This window comes from Schistosoma haematobium, chromosome 4 (genome assembly GCF_000699445.3).
Source record: "Schistosoma haematobium chromosome 4, whole genome shotgun sequence".
In the NCBI taxonomy this organism is placed as follows: Eukaryota; Metazoa; Platyhelminthes; class Trematoda; order Strigeidida; family Schistosomatidae; genus Schistosoma; species Schistosoma haematobium.
This window is the reverse complement of record NC_067199.1, coordinates 42,205,586-42,224,178: the sequence shown is the minus strand read 5'-3', so window position 1 is coordinate 42,224,178 and position 18,593 is coordinate 42,205,586. Positions and strand designations below refer to the sequence as shown.

General features: G+C 40.8%; 1 protein-coding gene across 1 annotated transcript in view; it reads left to right on the top strand.

Moving 5' to 3' along the window:
* SEC23IP_1 (S23-interacting protein) overlaps positions 1–18,593 on the top strand; it is a 53,316-nt gene that overhangs the window by 5,211 nt on the left and 29,512 nt on the right. Inside the window, exons 3-5 of the mRNA XM_051216463.1 lie at positions 2,990–3,445; positions 5,543–5,849; positions 12,503–12,830. Coding sequence (XP_051067053.1) covers positions 3,173–3,445; positions 5,543–5,849; positions 12,503–12,830 — 908 coding nt within the window. The 5' untranslated portion in view covers positions 2,990–3,172. The remainder of the gene's footprint in view (positions 1–2,989; positions 3,446–5,542; positions 5,850–12,502; positions 12,831–18,593) is intronic.

Below are 18,593 nucleotides of genomic sequence, written 5' to 3'. Positions count from 1 at the left end.
GCCACGACCAGGTCTGAAGCCAGCTTGAGTCTCTCGTGTTTGCAGTTCACGAATCTTAGGCGTCTGATAATTATCGAGACTAGTATTTTAGATACTATATTAGTTAAACTAATCCCTCTGTGGTTGTCACAAGATGATTTTGACCCTTTCTAATATATTGGGACGATAAGTGATTGCGATCAGTCAGATGGAATAACGTCTAACTCCCAGATTTTAGCTAAAATATTAGTCAACCTAATCGCTAAAATTGGACCACCATCCTTAAAGACCTCTGGAGCCAATCCATCTGGACCAGCTGCCCTTCCTCGTTTCAGATTAACTATAGCCTTTTGAACTTCAGCAAGAGTTGTGGGACCTACTTCAATGTTCCATTCACACTGTCTGGGAATGGAGGGTAGTTGTAGAGTAGCTGAAGGCCAGCTGAACTGTTTCACAAAGTGTTCCACCCATCGTTCTAAACGTCTGGACTGGGAGTGGATGAGAGTATCGTCTTTTTCCGAAATAATCTCACTTACACTTGACTTATTAGTTCCAGTTTCTTTTATTAGTCTATAGAGCTGTCTTGTGTTCCCTAAAGTCGCCGCCTTTTCCATCTCTTTTGCTTTCGTTGCCCACCACTGCTCACGGTCGTTTCTTAGACTTTTTCTTAACCTAGATCTGATTTTTTAGGCTCTTCATCATGTTCGGAACCTGATGGGACGAGTTTGCGAGAATCCATCAGTGTGATAGACTTTGAAGAAATCCACTGGTTCTTTGTAACTCTGTGGTTTAAGTCACTAATAGATTTCATTGCTGTTTCCACAGCTGTTTGTATATCTTTCCAAGCAATATCTGGGTCAGCCTCGTTTTCAGAACTACCTAAGTGTGACCTCAGTTGTTCCTGGAACCTACTTTTGGTTTTCTCGTTACTCAACTCAGTTCTAATTGGTCTTTTTAATGTGGCTTTTTTACGTCCAGTGAGGCGCAAGCAGATGCGTGCCCGTATTAGGGCGTGGTCGGAGTCCAAGCAGGTACTCCAGAATGAGCGACAATCTTCCACCGACCCTCTCCAACGATGACTGATGGCAATATGGTCTATTTGAGTCCATCATTGGTTTGGTGTGGGGGGTCGCCATGTTAGACGATGTCTTTCCTTATGCTTAAAATTTGTGTTTGCTAAAAACAAACGATTGTCTGAGCATAGTTGCAGCAGACGGTCACCATTATCTGTTCGTTGTGCCGGTATACTAAAATACCCACCTAAATGCCTTTCTGTTTGGTTTAAACTACCTATCTGGGCATTAAAGTCACCTGCTACGAGTACTGTGTCTGGGTGTTTAGCTTTTTGAAGAAGTTCAGCAAGATTTCTGTAAAAGTCATGTTTCATTTTATCCGGGCTGCAGTCAGTGGGAGCGTAGTCAGAAACGACGAAAAGGCAACGACGTGTATCCCTATCCTTCCGAGCTCTTACGGAGCCGTTTAACCGAACAGCACATAGACGACTGTTGACGGGGATCCACTCTAACAGTGCGTGTTCCGCCCTCATGCTTAGTGCTATCCCTGCTCCTGCCAGTCCACGAGAGCTGGCCATCGGGTCACCAGATACACGGAGGGTGTATCTCGTTGGCTCTCCGTTTTGCCGAGGTGAGGTCAAGTGAATGACCACACTGGGATCCTGTATGCGTGTTTCGGGGACACAGCATACATCAACGGTACGAGATTCTAGGGTTTTAGCCAAGGAAGCCTGCTGACCGATTTGACATAGGGTGCGTACATTGAAAGCTCCAATGTGTAGTTTGGAGCGAGGTTTCAATAGACCTGGGACAGTGTTTTGAGCACTAGAATCGTTGGCTATGGTGACACTTGAGGAGGAAGCCGAAAAAAGAAGTTTAGAGTTTGAAGTTGATGTAGGAGGAATAATAGGAATTGAAGAGGAAGGTTGATTATGAATACAGTGGTCTTGAGTGCTGTTAGAGGTATGAGGGCGGTTATCATTTCCTGGTTGCCCACACCGTGGAAGGGTTCTCCTGGAGGTACCTGAAAAGGAAATCGGATTAGAAGTGGTCTTAATGACCTGGGAGCGTGACCGCAGTGCCCAAGGGACAACTGCTTGAGGTCGGTCACACACGATCTTTTTATGGGCAATTTTTGTGTTAGCTCCGTACTTGTTGAGACCTTACCGCCGGAGACGGATATCCGTGGGATAAGGCGAGGTGTACATTTTTAGGGTCGACCTTTTCTAACCCCATCCCTCCTTGTGGGAAGGCAGCATCGCTGTCATGCTGGTTGTCTGAAGGAAAGACCTTACTGCTGTCACACCTCTGTACAGTCAGCAGTACGACTTCGCCTTCGGACCTTGGGTTTGTTGCTTTTAGTCTTACCGCTCTTCAACCGACCTTTCTGACGTGGTAGGACCTTGAGGAACAGTTGTTCCAGTCAGTATAGCTCGGTTGCTTCATCACGATAGGCAAGCCCGACCACCACGTTAAGGTAGCAACAACGGTCGGGAAAGTTCTCACTGACCTATCTTGTAGAAACAGACTGAGACGCCTTAACCAATTCCCGTGATATTACCAGTTACGGGTGGTCTAATACCGACTTATTATATACTGAGCGATAATGTTGGTATTGATATCTTTTATTAACATCTAAGACATCATTTGAGAAGACATTCTAATGAAGTTCAAGGACGGGGATCAAATCGCTTGCGTCTGGAGTTTATTATATTGATAAGTTTTGTGTTAGTATTTTCGTTCCTAGTTGTGGCCCAGTTTTCTCCCACAATGTTTGTCATTCATATGGAACGGATTTTAAAACAGTATTTCTTAGTTACTAGGTCGTTTCTCTCTTGTTTACGTAGAAAATATAAATGATCTTGTTCAGCACCTCGACAGTTATGCTATCAAATTTAGTTCATTTGTTTCAATGACCAAATTTTCTTAAACATATTCTTTGGTTTATGACTGTTCGCTCCCACCTTGGAATGCTTTTCCTACTATTTATCTTTCAGATTTCAATTCTGGCTAAATGGACTTCCGCCTCCAAGCTTATGAACATCTTTGACGCTTACTTAACATAATCATAACAGTATATTGTGAGCCCGACATAAATTTATTAACGAATAGGAGTCATATTTCCTCTGGGCAAAGTCTGTGTTAACGACGTTGACATCGAGTTCAAACAACCTTTTAGAATGAGTCATGAAAGACAGTCTAACTCAACGATCTCCAATCCCAGCCTATCTGGTTTGGCGCTAAATCTATCTCAGGCATCAATACCAACTGGACCAATTCTTCTTCCAGCGTTTATTTCTCATGGAGCTGACGAATTATCGTCTTTTATTGGAGAAAATCCAGTAAACACAAAGACATCTATACCAGAAAGTGAAGAGAAATCTCTCGACTCTGGATCAAGTCTTGCAGAAAACACTCTTATCCTGGAAGTATCACCGCCTTCAGCTTGCTCCGTAGGTTTACTTTGGTAACTAATTCATGTATATTACAGTGTTTCAATATTCAAAGGAACTAAAACTACTACATAAGTCGATACGTCCTGATGTTCGCGTAGATTTTTATCCTTAATTTATCAGAAATCTCGGCAGCCAAAGTATACGACGATTAGTTTTCTTAAACCTATTGACCATAAAGATCTCAAAATATCCTACTGGCAACTTGTAATATTCTAGATCCACTAGTTTTCTGTACTTGTTCAGTGCCATATAGTTTTCCTCCTAATAGAAGGTTCACACTAGCATCATTCATATAGTCAGTCGGCTGCAACGTGGGACCAGGCACATATATGCATCGGTCCAAGTTGCCACACCTCATTAGCACAACAAGATGAACACCAAATTCATAGAAGTAGTTACATCACTATGAAAGAGAGATTGTGTATAAGGATATGGTACGGGAAGAAAGAATTAGTTGATGGAAAGTAAGATATAAAGCAATTTTAATCTCACGGTTTAAGGGAAGACAAAGAGTTTATGCACCTTACTCTGTTTATCGTAAGGTTCTGTGGCAGTGTTTGCCATTGAAAGGAGTACCAAAGAAGTACATTAACCTTACAATGGCTTTCTACTCGAACACAACTGGTCGAGTGAGAGCTTATGGCGAACTGTCATCAGAATTGATCACCTCAAGTGGTGTTCGTCAGGGCTGTCCACTCTCTCCATTCTTGTTTAACTTTGTCATTGACGTACTTTTAGAGATAACACTTTCCTCGTCTAGATTTCCAGGGGTTGAACTTCCCCTGGGAGGTTCACTTGTTGACTTAGAATATGCTGATGACATAGTTTTATTTGGTGAAGACGCTGACAAAATGCAGAGTCTTCTGACCACTCTAAGCAACAATGCAAGCATGTTCGGGATGCGATCCTTCCCCTCGAAATGCAAAATGTTGCTTCAGGATTGGGTTGCATTAACACCCGAATTAATGATAGGGAGTGAAGTAGTTGAGCGTGTCGACCGCTTCACTTATCTTGGAAGTTTCATCAGCCCTTGTGGTCTGGTGTGTGACGAAATCTCAGCACGGATACAGAAGGCTCGACTAGCTTTTGCCAATTTGCGTCATTTATGGCGTAGGCGAGATATCCGTCTACCAACCAAGGGACGTGTTTACTGCGCAGCAGTTCGTTCCGTCCTACTTTATGGCAGTGAAACATGGCCGGTAAGAGTAGAGGATATTCGTAGGTTACTAGTATTCGATCATAGGTGTCTTCGAAACATTGCTTGTATATCCTGGGACCATCGAGTAAGTAATGCAGCTGTTAGGAAACGGGTACTAGGTAAGGATGGCAAATCAATTGATGAAGTGATGAAACTTCATCAGTTGAGATGGCTTGGACACGTGTTACGTATGCCCAACGACCGACTACCTCGACGTGCTATGTTTAGTGGTATAGGAGTAGGTTGGAAGAAAGCTAGGGGCGACCAGACCAGAACATGGCACAAGTCCATGAAGTCACTGACAAGTGGACTGAGTCATGTTGATAGGTGTAGACTACCTGGTTGGGGACCACGAGATGATAGCAACCGATGGTTAGAGACCCTGAATGACATGGCTCAAAATCGCTTGCAATGGTGTGCGCAGGTGCATCTACTCTTTGTGTTCTCCCAAATTCTAATCTTCCGATTTCTTCATGTCCCTTTCTTTTTTTCTCTTTCCAAATTTATTTCACTGTATTATACTCCTTGAATAACATCTTCAAACCCTAATCCTTCGGATTACTGCTTATAATCTTACTACATCTAGCACTACGGGATTTGGATCGATAACTGCATCTCTGTGCTAATGTGGTGTGGCAACTCGAACTGATGTACGTACGTACGAAGTTCTACGTTGTGACTGACTGACAAGGAATATCGACTGGAATTCCGTCCGTTTAGTCTCCTGATTTTTGTTTGAATTTTGATTTGGAGTATAAAAGTGTTTACTTTGTAGCTCGGCTCAGAGCTTGATTTGTCTAAATATCACTTCATCTTGGTTATTTTTTAAACAGTTAACTGACTTGTAACAATTCTAAGTAAAATCACTTTTAAATATTTTCATATTATATCTCAAGTTCAAACCGATCGCTTCCACAACAGTCAAGTTAAATCAGCGACCTCGTTATGTTTTACCCCCGGATATAAACACTTTTTCATCTAGCACTTCAACCAGCATTACCAACATACCTCTCAATTCTCCAATCAAGCCATCTTCAACTTTTAGACCAAACCAATTACTTCCTCCATTTCTCCCAAGTAATCCACAGAATAATATACAAACTGCACAACTTCCTGTATTCATGGAAACAACAGATCAACAAACACAGTGTCCCAATCAGAATATTGATCCAACCTCATCAATATCATCTTCCGTATTGATGAGTGAGTTTATTTGTATTTTCGTAAGGTTAAACTGTAACTTAATTGATTTACTTACTACAGTCTTGTGTACTAAACTTTAAAACACAGTATGAGGGCTAGTGATATTTTTGCTCAAAACCAGTACTTACTAGTTAGAATATTTTGAAAATAGTTATGTTGGACTCACATAAATACTATCCGAACATTGGTAATTCATACATGTGTTCATAGTTGTCTTAATTTAGTGTGTCCAGAAGCATGCTATTTTGTGCGTGCTTAATTATCCTAAGATGTAAGAAAAATTTAAAGTGTTTTATACCCTCATTCGAGCATTTATGTAATTTGTTTTCTGTATGGTAATTTTAATGGCAACAAACTTAGTGAACGTATTGGATAGGAAATTTCCTCAGTTACTCTAGGCCAACAATAGATTTTCGGGTTAAACAGACATGGATCATTAACACAGAACATAATACAGATGTACGTTGACCCAAGTTGCCATGCCACATTAGTACAGCAGGTTGAAGCGATAAAATGGCTAGCAAAAGGGAACGAAATTCAATATCGATTTAATAATCAATTCATCTAGGCGCACCGGAAACCTGACGAGGTTTAACTACAATTTTTTGTACTAATATAATAACAATCAATATTGTAACCTGTCACATGCTCTTTATTCGAATTACTTTGTCGTGATCGATTAATTAATCACACATTGCTTTGTAATTGTTATCACATTAATGAGTTACTTAAGCAGATTTATCCCTCATGAGACTTATAGGCTGCAGACCAAGGGTCTTCAAGCAACCCTGTTCTGGGCTATGCTTTCTATTTGCTGTCATGTTTCATCCATGATATCGATGTCTGCTTCCAACTCCTGGCCCCATGTATTCTTTGATCTGCCACCTTTCCTTTTGCCTTAAAGATTCTAAGTTAGGGCCTGTATTGTGATAATCCGATGGTTCCCTCCAAGTATGTCCCATTCACCTCCATATTTTTCTAATTTCCTCTGTTGACAGCTGGCTTTTTCTGTCAAAGTAGGTTTTTTATCGATATTGATCGATCAATGGATTTGGAGTATCGAAGATAAACAGCTATTTATGAATGCTTTTACGCTTTCGGTAATGGTTGTGGTAGTTCTGAAAGTTCCAGCTCCATACAAAAGAACAGTCCTAATGTTAGTGTTAAAAATTCTGACAGTTGTGGCGGGTGTTTTGAGTTCGAGATATTCTCCGATTGCAGGGATGCTGCTCTTGCCTTTCCGATTTGTGCCTTGACATCTTCACGGGGTGTCCGTCGTTCATCTATAATGCTTCTGAGGTTCGTAATGGCCTTCACCTCTTCTGCTACACTGGCTGTCTTCATCTGCATCTGTTCGTGTGTACGTGATAGAAGGGCTAGGTCATCTGCGAAGTCCAGATCGTCTAATTGGTTCTGAGCTGTCCATTGTATGCCGTGTTTTCCTTCAGATGTCGAGGTCTTCATAATCCAGTCGACCACCAGAAGAAAGAGGAAGGGAGAGAGTAAACAGCCTTGTTTGACTCCGGTCCTTACTTGGAATGCATCTGTCAGCTGTCCTCCATGCACGACCTTGCACTGTAGTCCGTCGTATGAGTTCCGGATAATGTTGACAATCTTCTCAGGAACTCCGTAGTGTCGAAGAAGTTTCCATAATGTCCTCCTATCTACACTGTCAAATGCCTTTTCATAATCAATGAAGTTGATGTATAGTGACGAGTTCCACTCAACTGATTGTTCGACGATGATCCGTAGTGTTGCAATTCGGTCTGTGCACGACCGATCCTTACGGAATCCAGCTTGTTGATCTCGAAGTTGGGAGTCTACTGCATCCTTCATCCGGTTCAGCAAAACTATGTTGAAGACCTTCCCTGGTATTGACAGTAGTGTTATGCCTCTGTAGTTTTCACATTTGCTCAGGTCTCCTTTCTTTGGAATCTTGACGAGGTGCCCTTCTTTCCAGTCCATTGGCACTTGTTCCTCCTCCCAAATCTTTTTGAATAGAGGGTAAAGCATGCTTGTGGTTACTTCGACGTCTGATTTCAGTGCTTCAGCTGGTATGTTGTCGGGTCCTGCTGCTTTCCCGTTCTTGATTTGTCTGACAGCCACTCTTCCTTCCGTCGTTGGTGGGTTGACATCTATAGGAAGATCTGTGTGTGCTGCTTCGATGTTCGGTGGATCCATTGGAGCCGGCCTATTCAGGAGTTCCTCGAAGTATTCTACCCATCTGTTTCGTTGTTGTTGAATTTCAGTAATTAGCTTGCCTTCCTTGTCTTTGACCGGCCTCTCTGGTTTACTGTATTTCCCTGCTAGTTTCTTCGTTGTATCGTAAAGCTGTTTCATATTTCCTTCTCTAGCAGCTTTTTCTGCCGTCGTTGCTAATTCTTCCACGTATTCCTTCCTGTCGGCTCTAATGCTCCTCTTCACTTGCTTGTTTGTTTCTATGTATTCAGCTTGTGCTTGGACTTTCTCTGCTCGTATTCGGCTGTTGTTAATTGCTGCCTTCTTGTTCTTCCTTTCTTTGATCTTGTCCAGTGTTTCTATAGAGATCCATTCCTTATGCTGGTGTTTCTTTAGGCCCAGAACCTATTGACACGTTGAAGTCAATGTTTCTTTGATGCCTTTCCAGTTGTCCTCCATAGTAGTTTCTTCTTCCTTCAGTAGATCTTGTAAGGCTTGGAACCTGTTGTTGAGAGCTATCTTGAATTCATTGAGTTTGTCAGTATCTCGAAGGAAGGCTGTATTGAACCTTTGTATTGCTGTTTGTCCACTTGTCCAGTTCTTTTTTAGCTTCAGTTTTAAATTGGCTACAACTGGGTGGTGATCTGAAGCTACGTCAGCTCCACTCCTGGTTCTCACATCTTCCATTGTCCTTCGGAATTTTTTGTTGATGCAAATATGATCTATCTGGTTCTCTGTAGTGTGGTCCGGTGAGATCCATGTAGCCTTGTGTATACGCTTGTGTGGAAATATTGTGCCTCCTATGACCAATTTGTTGAATGCACATAGATTTGCAAATCTTTCTCCATTTTCGTTCCTCTCTCCCAGTCCATGTTGTCCCATAATATCTTCATATCCAGTGTTGTCTATTCCGACTTTGGCATTTAGATCTCCCATCAGAATAGTTAGGTCCTTTCTTGGGCATTTCTCAATGATTGACTGCAGCCGCTCGTAGAATTGATCGTTAATGTCGTCGTTGCTATCATTGGTGGGTGCATAACATTGGATAACATTCATTGTGATCCCCTCCTTCTTTGTTTTGAATGATGCTTTGATGATTCTGGATCCGTGAGATTCCCATCCTACAAGTGCATTTCGTGCTACTTTGGACAGCATTAGAGCAACTCCCTGAGTGTGTGGAGCATGTTCCTCTTCGTGACCGGAGTATAGCAGCATCTCTCCCGTAGCTAGCCTTTTCTGTCCAGCTTGGGTCCAGTGGGTTTCGCTGATTCCCAGTACTGCTAAGTTGTATCTCCTCATTTCCGTTGCTGTTTGGCTGGTCTTCCCGGTTTCCCACATTGTTCGAACGTTCCGTGTACCTATAAAAATTTTTGCTCTGGTTGTTAGGAGGGGCATCGGCCTCGTGGCTTCCGAAGGAACTCGGCTTTCACCATGAAGTGTCATAATTCTTCTAAATGAAGACCTTCTAACTCTCAGGGCAGAGTTAAAATGGTTTGAATTATTTTTTCTGGTAAGCGTGTTTTTAGCGAGTTAGTTTTCTACGGGATGGGGACGCTAACCCCATGCCCAACCCTCCTCCTTTACCCGGGCTTGGGACCGGCAGTAACTCTAGAAGAGCTACAGGCGGAGTTGAGGCAGTTGTTACGCTTATTATTATTGTTAATAATTATTTGAACACAAATATTGGTACAAGGGGGCACCAAATACATATGCGCCGTACAATAACAATGGGGTTGTGAAGAGATAGATGTAAAATGCATATAATAAAAGAAGAACAACCAACAGAAGTTAGTTTATGAGAGCGAAATAATGATAATAATAATAATAGTAATAATATAACCAGTAAAAGTTTCTTCAATCAAAGAAGTTACTCAGCTACTCAGATACACGAACTTCTCGACTACTTCTATCCGCTCACTACCCAAGGTGTGCAGGATCAGGGTCCTGCCACTCTTGCAAAAGTACTTTGCACTTAGAAGGTGCAAAGCACATGCCATACCTACGGACACTGCCAACTGGTTAAGTGCGGATTACATGGCTCGGGTATCGCCGCACAGTACGACAATAACATCCTCATACTCAAGGTCGAAAAGTCTTCCTCCAGACAACAGACTGATTAATGTGCATTAACTACTTGGTCACACAACAGCACGTATAAGAAATTACCAAGTGTACATGACTAACCCATAAGTGACACAAAATCGGAGCTAATAAACAAATGATTAATCAGTGATAAACCCGTAACAGGGAAACATACGACACCCGTTCATCAATTTTGCCGAAAGCTTACAAATATAAAAATGCAGTGACCCAAGCATGTAACAATTATACAGTAAAAGTATAAACAATAATTACATCTAGGATAGTTGTGAAATTTCAATCTTTCTCAAGTCCACTTCAGTTTAATAAAAAGTATGATTTCACTAAGCTCGAATTGTATCTTATTGTTTGTAAAGCATATAATTAAAAATTATGGTAAGTTTCCCATTAAATTCTATTCTAACCCGTGTCTGATAACATCTCAATCAACAGGTGGACTCAGATGGGAAGTTGTGACGAACCAACGAATGTTAATCAATCGCAAGTATTCTTTATTCCATGGCACCATGATACAAACTAATCTACACCAATTAATTGTGTAATAAATAGCTGGGTAATTTAACAGAAGCAACATGTAATTCAATACAGTAATACGTCAGTCAGTAAAATAGTGGCATCGCTTAATTATTCAGTTTTCATCCAATCAGCTGCAGGTTCGTACTACGTTACGCCTACTTTGGTTTAGACGACTCGGTAGGGCCATTACTCCGTACAAACTATTTTGCCTGAATAAAAATTTAAGAAATATGTTAACCACGTAATTAAAATGAAATGTGAACGCGTCGATGACACTAATGTAAGTATTACCAGTTTCTTTGCTTCACTATTTTAGATCTATGCTGCGAACACCCGACAGATCATTTAACGTTTTATCCATGATGGTAACCTTCATCAGTCACTTCTCACAGTCTTGCATTGTATCAAAGTGTACTACTGTGTACAACCAAAACCTTAAGAATGATGTGATGCCACAAGTGACGTGATTTCGAATTAATCATAACTGATTCAAAATTTTCGATGTTACATTCACCTAGAGCCAATTATAAACTTCTTAACTAAGTCGAACAGATAATGTGTCATGATACATATGGTTGGAGACAAGTCATATATCATTAGTTAATATTTTGTAGAGATAAAATCTAAACTAGTATGTATAACTGACCTATAAAGATCTTAACATACCTTAAATTCATCTGATTTCTTCATAACAATCCATATCACTTGATCTTCATTCATTCTAATAGTTTGTTGTTTGAACACTTTATTCATTAAACTGTCAATCAATAGATGAGTCGAAGGTTCGAGGAGCTGTATTGGTACCACGAACCCTCACATTAAAGATTTCATTCATCGTTGAATGCACAAACTTGTATTTGATTATTGGGGGTATAGTACGGCAAGCGAAGTTTTTGATGCAGCAAAATATTGATCTACAAGCAGATTTAAATATTAACTTAACATAATAGTTCACTAGTTGTATGTTGAGTACAAATTGTCTTTCTTCTGGACAGATTGAAGGTTTTATGAAAACCTGAAAATATTACATATTGAGTCCAAGTTAGCTTACCTTCAGTTCTCTCACGTTTAGTATGTGGTAATAAACAAGTTTTTATCATAATAGTCTCAAAGACACGGAGTAACTGAACATAAAAGTGAAGATCAACGATCTTTGTTGAACTCAAGCTTCACATTTCTTATGTATATCGTATTTTCTATATGCTTATACACAGTTTATCCATTATTGTTTATTATACTACATTAAACTAACCTTTAGAATTTTTCACATGGCATTTATTGGTCACACAAAGTTTTAAGTGTGAAAATAACCCTTAAGGCATGTCTCTTCCCTAGTTTTTAACTTTCGACGAGAAAAAAAACGACAGAACTATGAACCAGTAGCGTTTCTTCATTTCATTGTTTACGAAGTAATGATATAATCCAGAAAACAATCAAGTAGTTAGTAACAGTATTTTAAGTAGTGATTAGGGTCAAAAAACCATTACTTGTGTAACCAACTATGTTGGATGTGAATTATTTGCTCACCAAGACATTAGATAATGGTACTACAATTTTACCAATCAATTGTAGTTAAGTGTAAACTACTGGGTCCCGACTCAGTAGTATCGTAATTATAGTGAGACTGAAATGTTTTGAGATGGGTACTGTGTTGATTCATGGGCGCATATTGTTGTAGAGTGACAGACTAGGGCAAAACAACTGTCCAGTACTCAGTTATCGTTAGAACCTTGTGTAATGTCAATTGGTGACAAAAACCATGTTTAACTTAGAATGATCTACATCAGGAGATTTTAGCAACTAGTGTTCCTGCATAAATATCTCTGATTTTTATTATCTTACCAATGCTTTCTTTTCAGAAACCACTTATCATCCAGTTGGAGCCCATTGGTTCTATTCTACAACTTTCGAAAATATATCCGTTTGGTGGCCATTTTCACGTCATGATTCATACCAAATTGAAACTGAGTTTTTCCGATCATGTTATTCACAGTTTACATCAGAAAATTCACTAGCTTCTCCCATTACCAATACTACATCGGATATGAAAGCAACAATTGGAACTCGTGAAGTTGTTGTTCAAGTTGATGGAGGTCGTTACGATGTTCATTTAACAAAAAGAGAACGTCGTTCAGTCTACTGGGACGAATCACCAGGTCAAGTTAGACGGGCCACGTGGTTTTATAAGTAAGCGATATATGTCATAATAATATTAAATACCATCCTTTGAATTTAACTATTGTACGACAGTCCTGTTTATTATTTATGTATAGTTTTTGGCCTACATTAATCAGGGCGCATATTAATAAAGTTAAGCACTGAAAGGGAAAATAATATTCTTAATGATATGAAATATATTTGATTTACCCTCTGTTGCGGAAGACCTTAAAACGGACAATTTGGTGGGGGGGGTCAACTTATTGATGCTGCTCATCCAAGTATACGGGAATTTAGTGATGCTCTGAAAAAAGACTAAATGGATCGAAAATTGAATAGTCTGTTGGGGATATCCAGCAACAGCACTTAAAAAGAAAATATAAGGAGGTAACAGTATGTATTGAACTGGTCGTAGATTACGAAAACAGATCGATGCCAAATTATTCACATAAATATATACACATCTAAACATGTTAAACTGTATTACAAAAATTTTACAATATATATTACATTTACATCTATACTAAATTGATGTTACTTCCTTTTAATGCTCTACTTTGATTGATCATATTCATTCATTTAATATATTGCTCGGATTATTTTATTGTATCAAGAAATCGCACTTTTAGGCCTAGTAACCAAGGTTCCGAGTAGTCGGAGTCCGAATTTCGAGATGCACTTTTTTCCTTTCAAACAGAGAATATTACTTTAAAACTGTTGTTGGTTTCGTCAACGCTTGTATATTGGTAGCTGATAAAATATCTGAATGGATAAAAAAACGGAGCATTATTATTCGGTGAGAATTAGTTCATGGGGCTGTAAAACTTTATTAATTAAGTTGGTTGGAATATATGTTTTGTATTGTCATCCACTACCTGCCCTGATGTGTTTTGCTAGTGAATAAACTAAAACATGATATCGATCCATAAACTCACTACCCCTAGGGTGAATTTTGCAAAGCGGTACGGACTTATCGGTTGATGTCAATGACAAAGTCGCACTATATATTTATAGACGTTAGGTAACATATCTCAAAATCATCTGTGGTTGCATAAATCTTGTTGACTGTTTATCGCGTTTTAGATCTCAAGCTTAGTATTATTTCATAATTCATAGTCCCTCCATGTATCCGTTTTATTTGAGATTATTCTCAGTCAGCTACAAACGTAGGACCAAGCACATGCATCGGTCCACGTTGCCACACCTCATTAGCACAACAAGATGAACACCAAATTCATAGAAGTAGTTACATCACTATGAAAGAGAGATTGTGTATAAGGATATGGTACGGGAAGAAAGAATTAGTTGATGGAAAGTAAGATATAAAGCAATTTTAATCTCACGGTTTAAGGGAAGACAAAGAGTTTATACATCTACTCAATTGTGATCGATTCTGAGCCATGTGACCCAGAGTCTCCAACTATTGGTTACGATAGTCACGCGTACCCCAACCAAGTAGTCTGCATCTACCAACATGGCTCAGACTAGAAGTCAGTGACTTCAAGCACTGATGTCACGTTTTGGTTTGGCCTCCGCTAACTTTCTTCCATCCGTCTCCAACACTAGTCAGCATTGTGCATCGTGGTAATCGATGTTCAGGCATACATAACACGTCGCCCAACCATCTCAGTCGATAAAGATTTACAACCTCATCAACTGATTTATAATCATCATAATTCCCTGAAACCACGCTCTAAACTACATGTAAGAGCTTGTTGTGGCTAGTTTCCTCTATATCTGACTCCAATAAATGATACCCCGTTAACTGAGTATTTTAGGTAGGCTAAATCTCCTAGTAGAATTAAGGATTTACTCTAGGTTATTCAGAAGCCTGAACACCAGTTGTAGAGATAAAATAAAATCCACAAGCGTACAGCGAGAAAGCACACTGTGAAACCAAGAGAGAGAGTGTGTGTGAGTTAAAAATCCATATGTATTTTTGAGTGTCAATCAAGTGTGGATAAATTATTGATTATCTGTATGTTACAACCAATAGGAGAATAGATTAAGAATTGATGCGCAGACACGCGCTCAATCATATACACACAGAAATTAACATAGTGAATTAAGTGTCTGAATTACAATGAGCAGATAAATAATACAATAGTTGAATGGGCTTGCTACAAGCTTTTAATGTACGATCACTGTGCCAAATAGGTCAACAGGCTCCCTTAGCCACGACTTTATAATCTCGCGCCATCGATGTGTGCCGCGTTTCCGAAACGCACATACAGGATCCGAGTAGCTTTGTTCATTTGACATCACCATATCAAAACAAAGAACCAACTCGTGTATCTGGAAGCCCAGATGCTGCTTCTCGTGGACTCGCCGGCGTACGTATAGCATTGAGTCCTAGGGCAGAACTAGCTCTCTTAGAGTGGATCCCAGTAGATGGTCGTTTGTGCGCTGTCCGACTGAACGGAACAATAAGGACTCGGAAAGATAAGGACACTCGTCGTTGCCTCTTCGTCGTCTCTGCCTATTCTCCCACTGACTGCAGCTCAGATGATGTCAAAGATGAGTTTTACAGAAAGCTTTCCGACCTTCTCCGAAAAGCTAGGCGCTCTGATGTAGTAATAGTGGCCGGTGACTTTAATGCTCAAGTAGGTAAAATAAGCGAAACGGAAAGACACCTGGGTGGATCTTATGGTGTCGTGGCTCAAAGAACAGATAATGGCGACCGTCTGTTGCAGCTATGCTCAGATAACCGCCTGTTCCTTGCAAATACTAACTTTAAGCATAAGGAAAAACATCTTTTAACATGGCGACCCCTAATTCATCCCAACGTTGGACCCAAATAGATCACATTGCTATCAGCCACCGATGGAGGGGCTCGATAGAAGACTGTTGCTCGTTCTGGAGCACATGCTTAGATACAGATCATGCTTTAGTGCGGGCGCGTGTTTGCTTGCGTCTTACTGGACGTAGGAAAGACGCTACAAGGAAACCTCTTAGGGTCCTGTTTAATGATAGTCAAGCTAAGAGTATATTTCAGGAACAACTAGGAAAACAGTTAGGCAGCCATGTATGTGATGCCCACCCCGAGGCGGCATGGAATGATATCCGAAAAGCTGTGGAAACAGCAGTGATATCTGCTAGTACGGTAACCCGTAAGGTTAGGGAGCAACACTGGATCTCGGCAGCATCTATCGCACTGATAGATGCTCGGAAACTCATTCCACCTGGCCGTGAACATAATGAGGAGCGGAGTTAGCTTAAGCGCAAGCTGACAAGAAGTCTACGCAATGATCGCGAACAGTGGTGGGTAGCGAAAGCAAGAGAGATGGGAAAGGCAGCGGCAATAGGTAATAGCAGACAACTGTTCAGACTTATTAAGGAAACCGGTATTAGGAACCTGACTGTTATCGAAACAATCTCAGAGAAATATGGACATATTATACATTCTCAATCCAGGAGATTGGATCGGTGGGCAGAACACTTTTGGATCAGTTCAACTGGCCTTCAGCCACACTTCAGTTTCCCACGATCTCTAGTCAACCTGAATGGCAAGTTAATGTAGGTCCTCCGAAGTTGAAAAAGCCATAGGAAATCTGAAACGAGGGAGAGCATCAGGCTCTGACGGGTTTACTCCTGAGATTTTTAAGGATGGTGGTCCAGTATTAGCAATGAGATTAACCGAGGTCTTATGTAGAATTTGGGAACTGGACGTAATCCCATCTGACTGGTCTCAATCACTGATTGTGCCAGTCTATAAGAAAGGACAAAAGTCCTCTTGCGACAATCACAGAGGAATCAGTTTGACTAATATGGTGTCTAAAATATTAGCTTCAATAATACTTCGACGCCTAACTAAAGCTCGCGAAGAGCAGACTAGAGAAAACCAGGCTGGTTTTCGACCTGGACGTGGTTGTATAGACCAGATATTCACACTACGTCAGTTTCTAGAACACAGACACACATTCAGACGCCCCACAATGGTAGTATTTCTCGACCTTAAGGCGGCATTCGACTCTGTTGATCGTGAGGTTCTATGGCAGTGTTTGTCACTGAAAGGAGTACCAAAGAAGTACATTAACCTTACAATGGCTTTCTACTCGAACACAACTGGTAGAGTGAGAGCTTATGGCGAACTGTCATCAGAATTGATCACCTCAAGTGGTGTTCGTCAGGGCTGTCCACTCTCTCCATTCTTGTTTAACTTTGTCATTGACGTACTTTTAGAGATAACACTTTCCTCGTCTAGATTTCCAGGGGTTGAACTTCCCCTGGGAGGTTCACTTGTTGACTTAGAATATGCTGATGACATAGTTTTATTTGGTGAAGACGCTGACAAAATGCAGAGTCTTCTGACCACTCTAAGCAACAATGCAAGCATGTTCGGGATGCGATCCTTCCCCTCGAAATGCAAAATGTTGCTTCAGGATTGGGTTGCATTAACACCCGAATTAATGATAGGGAGTGAAGTAGTTGAGCGTGTCGACCGCTTCACTTATCTTGGAAGTTTCATCAGCCCTTGTGGTCTGGTGTGTGACGAAATCTCAGCACGGATACAGAAGGCTCGACTAGCTTTTGCCAATTTGCGTCATTTATGGCGTAGGCGAGATATCCGTCTACCAACCAAGGGACGTGTTTACTGCGCAGCAGTTCGTCCCGTCCTACTTTATGGCAGTGAAACATGGTCGGTAAGAGTAGAGGATATTCGTAGGTTACTAGTATTCGATCATAGGTGTCTTCGAAATATTGCTCGTATATCCTGGGACCATCGAGTAAGTAATGCAGCTGTTAGGAAACGGGTACTAGGTAAGGATGGCAAATCAATTGATGAAGTACTGAAACTTCATCAGTTAGGTTGGAAGAAAGCTAGGGGCGACCAGACCAAAACATGGCACAAGTCCATGAAGTCACTGACAAGTGGACTGAGTCATGTTGGTAGGTGTAGACTACCTGGTTGGGGACCACGAGATGATAGCAACCGATGGTTAGAGACCCTGAATGACATGGCTCAAAATCGCTTGCAATGGTGTGCGCAGGTGCATCTACTCTTTGTGTTCTCCCAAATTCTAATCTTCCGATTTCTTCATGTCCCTTTCTTTTTTTCTCTTTCCAAATTTATTTCACTGTATTATACTCCTTGAATAACATCTTCAAACCCTAATCCTTCGGATTACTGCTTATAATCTTACTACATCTAGCACTACGGGATTTGGATCGATAACTGCATCTCTGTGCTAATGTGGTGTGGCAACTCGAACTGATGTACGTACGTACGAAGTTCTACGTTGTTACTGACTGACTGACTAATTCCCTAATGCCCTGCGTCTTACCTGACTATTGCTTACCTGGTGATCCCAGGAGATACTAGGAATATTTCTAAGATATCTGTGGTCAAATACGAGTAACTTACGGGTGTCGTCTATTCTTAATGGTCACCTTTCGTGGCGGTAAAATAAAAGTGAACGAACTGCCGTGCAGTTTACTCGTCCTTTAGTTGATAGACAGATATCTCGCCTTCGCCATAGGTAACGTAAGGTGACAAAAGCCAAACGAGCTTTTCGAATCCGTGCTGAGATTTCGTCAGAGGTCAAAATATTAGGGTTGATCAGACTTCCAAGGTAAGTGAAGTTGTCGACGCGTTTGACTACTTCACTCCCCACCCTCAGTTCAGTTGTTGAAGTAGGTCAGTCCTGAAGCAACAACTTGCATTTAGAGGGGGAGAGGTGCATCACAAACATCCTGGTATTGTTGCTGAGTGCTACGAAAAGACTGCATTTTATCAGCGTCTTCACCAAACAGGACTATGCCATCTGCCTATTCTAAGTCAATGAGTGGACC